The sequence below is a fragment of the Arachis ipaensis genome, chromosome B07 (genome assembly GCF_000816755.2).
Source record: "Arachis ipaensis cultivar K30076 chromosome B07, Araip1.1, whole genome shotgun sequence".
NCBI lineage: Eukaryota > Viridiplantae > Streptophyta > Magnoliopsida > Fabales > Fabaceae > Arachis > Arachis ipaensis.
The window spans coordinates 1,391,701-1,396,747 of NC_029791.2; the positions used below are offsets into that span (position 1 = coordinate 1,391,701).

Sequence of the window (5,047 nt, forward strand, 5' to 3'; positions counted from 1 at the left end):
TCAAAAAAGGGTAAGTCAAGAGACATTATAGCTACGAGTCATAAGCCTGCACCACTCTCTCATGATACATAAAGAAATTGATATACGATTCCAATAGTGGGATTGAATAATTTGTGATAGATTATTCAAAATCAAAATATTAAAAGAAAAGATAAGATTAGAGTATCTAAATCAAAATAAAGTCTTAAAAATTGAAGATAGAATTTTAAAGTTAAGATAGATGAATAATAAGATAATAATTTATAAAAATGATAAGAAAATTGAAAACGGCGTAATACACAATTCAATCGATTGGGTAACACAACCAAACGATTGAATTGTGAGACCTTAAGTTGCTTTGGAACATTCAATCGATTGGGTAGTATAAGAAATCGATTGAATTTTAAAAAGCCAACATTTTAGTCATCGTTCAATCGACTCGGTAATATAACCAATCGATTGATTTTTACGAAAACCATGATGCCTTACAATTTTCAATCGATTGTTTTGTGATAACCTGTAGTCCAATCGATTGATTTTCAAAAAAACATGATTTCACAGCTCTGTACAAACGTCACCGATCAAATATAAACTTTTAATCAATTGGAATTGCCAAAAAGTTTATTACGATCAATAGAAGATCTAATTCGTTATTGTTTTTTATTTTGATTGTTAATAAACATAATAGATGAATGATAAAATAATAATTTATAAAATAAAAAATAGTTTTTATAATTAAATAAAATATATGGGGTTAATTTGTAATTAAAATTAGAAAAGAACTATTTAACAGTTGTTAAAAAAATTTAAAAAACATGTTTTATTATGGGACCATTTAATGGTCCAAACGTTGTGTGACCATCGAATCCAGTGCCAATTTTTGTGTTTTTTAAAATTGTGAAAAGTAGACAAATTGGAGGATCCGGTTTCTGTACTTCTAAGTTTTTTAATTTTTTTTCAAACATAAATCGGACGATCCAATTTGTATACCTCTAGAAATCGGACGATCCAATTTTTGTATTTCTAGTAAATTGGACAGTTCAATTTCTACTTCTCTATTTAAACAGCTACACATTTGAGAATAACACTCCAACAACCCACATTTTAAAAAAATACCGTTACTACTTTTCTTCTATATTAAAAATAAAAAGCTCTCATAATTCCAATACGCATCATATATATTTTTCTTCTATATTCTGGAATATTTCTACTTTAAAATTGAGACTGGAGAAAAACTAAGAAAGGCGCAAGAAGAAAAACGCTAAAAATGGAGGGAAAGTGGATGAGTTCCCAATCACAGTCACCGAACTTCCACTTACTCGCCAAGATCAAAGGTAAACAATCCAATCCACTCTCTTCATTAAATAAAACTCATCTCAGCTCATAACGAATCTCAACAGAGTTAGTTAATCAGTTATACTAGTTAGTTAATTATTCGCTTTCATGCGCAGAGTTCACTCTATCTATCGTCACTGACCTGAGCAACGGTCAATCGCCGGTAATCCTCATCCACCGGTTCAGGAATCACTGCACTAATCCCAATTCCAATTGGTATGGTTCCGCATCGCTTCCAATTTTTGAATTCTTCTCAATTGAAAATTTTTATGTTTGTTCTTTTGTGAAATTTTGACGATGCAGCTTTTGTGGCTCCAATCTACCATGCGGGAAGGATGTTCTCACTCTCTGCAGGGAATCGCACGTACACAGAATAGGTCACTTCATCTCTTCTTCGGTCTCTATCTTTCAATTTTTCGCTAATTTGAATTTTCTAAACTGAATTCTCTGTGTGTTTTGATCAATGTTGAGTTATGTGATTGTAGATTTTTTAGATCTGTTGTTGAATTTTACTCACTGAGTATCTTTCAGATGTGATGTTGAGAGTGCTACTCATTGTTCAGAAACTTTTGCAAGAGAACAGGCATTGTTCCAAGAGGGATATTTATTACATGCATCCTTCTGTGTTTTCAGGTAAGGAGCTTGGGATGAGTAAATTATATTGTTTCGTGAAACTTAGCTGGAGAATGAGATTCGTCTGTTGAAAGTTATATTGATTTGAAAACATATGGTGTATGATTGCAATTTTGTTGGTCATGGGCTACATTTCTGATATGCATCATTGCACAGCATGATGCCTTCTTAACCATTTGTTCTATTTTTTCTTGCAGATCAGTCAGTTGTAGACCATGCAATTAATGATATATGTGTCCTTATGCAGTGCAGTCGCCATAACCTTAATGTGGTAAACTTTTTGTACTCCATCCTTTTTTGCTGCTTTGCTTTTGGTCTGGCTATCTTTAAATTGTTGAACTGTACAATCTGTGGATTTTGGTGAATTAAACTTGTTTCTGAATTTCTGGTAACAATACTCACCATGGTATTAGTTTCCATTAGTAACTTTTCTACCCTGAAATAAAGCATATTCATAATGTTACTTGGTTAGTTGATTTCATGTTCCAGCTTTTGATATCTACAATTTTTGTCTACGCAAGGGTAAGGAAAATGCTAGTAAACAACTATGAAGGGATGGTTTACTGGCTGTAAATTGTTTAAGAATTATTTTTCACTTGCTGCTTGTTCATTTGAAATAGACATCAACCATGTTCTGGGTGCTAATATTTTCACATTTTCTTTTGCTGCAGGTTTCTGCTGGGAAGGGGTACAGTATGAGATTATACTCTATCTTGGAAAAAGCAATTTGCTGTCTGAAATCTCTCTATGAATCATAATAATAGCTTTATTTTTCTGATGTGGTGCTATTTTATGAAACTGTATACATTTTTGTATATAAAAATATTGCAATTTTCATGTCTAAAAGAGCCTTACAGCATATGTATCTCCAGCAGGTTTAACAGTTAATACCAATATCACACTTAATGACATTGATAAAATTGATTACATTTATTGTTCTTTCTGTAGTTTATATTTGCTGTACATCAAGAAGGTTAGCAATTGTGGAATTGTGCCATCTAAGATCTTATCTCTTGCGGCATTAGCAATTGTCAATTAGTTTTCTCAAAGCTGATGCTTTCTAATATCTGGTTCAGTTCCTCATATAATCATGCCGTGTTCGAATATGTTTAACTGATAAGACAGACAAATTTTGTTTCTTGTAGGTTAGTTATGGGATGGATAAGATTCTTTGAAGGAAAAAGGCTGTTTGACTGCATCAGTTCTCCGAACAAGGTAAGAACCAAAAACTAACATTAATGTAGTAATTAACTTCTAAAATTTTAATGGCTTTTTTGCAGGTCCACCCTATTCCTGTTCATGTTGAAGAAGTTAAAGGTATCCTAATTTCTGGAAGAATATAATGCAATTGTTTTGTTTCCTTCTTCTAATTATATTTTTTAATTCATGAGTTATAATACAAATTGATCAGAGATGGGAAGTAACAATGCTTAACTCTTGTACATAGATATCATTAGTGTTGCTCACTACATATTAGTCGTTGAGAAAGAATCAGGTAATATTTCTTGAAGAAAAGGGGAAAACAGTTAATCAAAAAGACGGTTCTTTCTTGGTATTGTTCTTATTGATAAGCAGGTCCATGTTGAACACTTGAACTTGACTTACAGTTTTCGAAAGACTAGCAAATGACCAGTTCTGCAGTGCAAACCACTGCATTGTGATCACTGTAAGTACTTTTCGGAGGAAATTAGCTTTGTTACAAAACTATTTTTGTGTTTGAATTTTATCTTTCTACATTATTTCTAAATACAGCAATATTTCTGTTTGAATTTTGCGTTTGCACAGGGAAGAGGCTACCCGGATATTCCTACAAGAAGGTGTGACACCCCCAAGATATCATGCTACCGATGTCTCTGATCAGCTATGGTTTTAAAAGTTTTGTATCCTAACAGGTTTCTGCGTCTTCTAGTTGAGGATTTGCACCTGCCTGCATATTGCTTGGTTGATTGTGATCCCTATGGCTTTGACATCTTAACCACTTACAGATTTGGTTCCATGGTTAGCATTTTAAAACGCATCATTTTGCAACTATTTAAACATGCATATCATGATACGGTTCTGAATATGAAATTACACGATTATTGATTGGATTGAATCTCTGCCTAATGGCCAAGTTACATTTCTGATACTGGTAGACTAATCTACTCCCTGATGTTTTGTTAGCAAATGGCTTATGACACAAAACATCTTCGTGTCCCGGAGATACAATGGCTTGGAGCTTATCCTTCAGATGCTGAGAGATATTTTATTCCAAAGCAGTGTCTACTTTCTCTAACTGCTGAAGGTAAGGAATAAGTATATTAATTTTAGTGCATGAGGACATAGTTATACACCTGATCTAATCAATACCGTGCCTACAATATACTTGGAAGACAAGAGGAAACTTGAAGCCATGTTGCTTAGATGCTACCTGCAAAGGGATGTGCCACAATGGAGGTGATATTCCTTTTACATTCCCCCCTTACATTTGTCTTTTACCTTCAATTGAACTGTGCCTTGTCTTATTGTTGCTTTTGAAGGTTGGAGCTAAAGATGATGCTGGAGAAAGGAGTGAAGTTTGAGATTGAAGCATTATCTGTGCATGCTCTTTCATTCTTGTCAGTGTCTTACCTGCCATCTAAAATTCAAGGTAAAATGATCATTTAGCATTTTTGATATAAAATGTTGAGCTCAGTGCATGTTCAGTTCATCAGGTAACATTTATTAGGCTTCAGTCCAAGTTCGGATATGTTTTTGGTCTGATCCATAGTTCTTATGGGAGTGGGCTCATCAGGGGCAGTGGGTCTGTCTGGAATCTTTGGGCCCATGTTAATAGCTAGCTAAAGAGACAGATTACTAGACTTGACTTTCATAGCTTTGTTTGTAACCTTTTTCTTTGTCTAGTTTCAGAGTTAACAATTTTGTATTATGTTCCCGACCAAAAAAAAAAAATTTGTATTATGTTTACTTTCCTTCTAAGTTCTAAGCCAATAATAAGATTGAATTACCTTGGGGATGATACTGTAGGGGTGTCCATGGATCGGATCGTATCCACAGATCCGCGGTAAATATCCGCATCCGATCCGAAAATTGCGGATACGATCCGATCCGCAAATTGATC

The 5,047-nt window shown here is 33.8% G+C and overlaps 1 protein-coding gene across 1 annotated transcript; it reads left to right on the top strand.

The window, feature by feature from the left end:
* LOC107609824 (meiotic recombination protein SPO11-1) lies at positions 1,167-4,948 on the top strand. The gene is made up of 15 exons (XM_016311862.2): positions 1,167-1,313; positions 1,431-1,530; positions 1,618-1,691; positions 1,846-1,947; positions 2,145-2,218; positions 2,619-2,635; positions 3,093-3,162; positions 3,228-3,264; positions 3,395-3,442; positions 3,555-3,613; positions 3,733-3,764; positions 3,840-3,945; positions 4,111-4,231; positions 4,320-4,383; positions 4,467-4,948. The coding sequence occupies exons 1-15, from the start codon at positions 1,247-1,249 to the stop codon at positions 4,591-4,593; spliced, it is 1,098 nt and encodes a 365-aa protein (XP_016167348.1). The 5' UTR covers positions 1,167-1,246; the 3' UTR covers positions 4,594-4,948.

Excerpts from the sequence above, each read along its gene's own strand:
- LOC107609824 (XM_016311862.2), top strand. The coding sequence starts at position 1,247 with ATGGAGGGAAAGTGGATGAGTTCCCAATCACAGTCACCGAACTTCCAC. Across the intron at positions 1,314-1,430 it reads CTTACTCGCCAAGATCAAAG|AGTTCACTCTATCTATCGTC; the intron begins GTAAACAATCCA and ends TTTCATGCGCAG. Across the intron at positions 4,384-4,466 it reads AGGGATGTGCCACAATGGAG|GTTGGAGCTAAAGATGATGC; the intron begins GTGATATTCCTT and ends TTGCTTTTGAAG.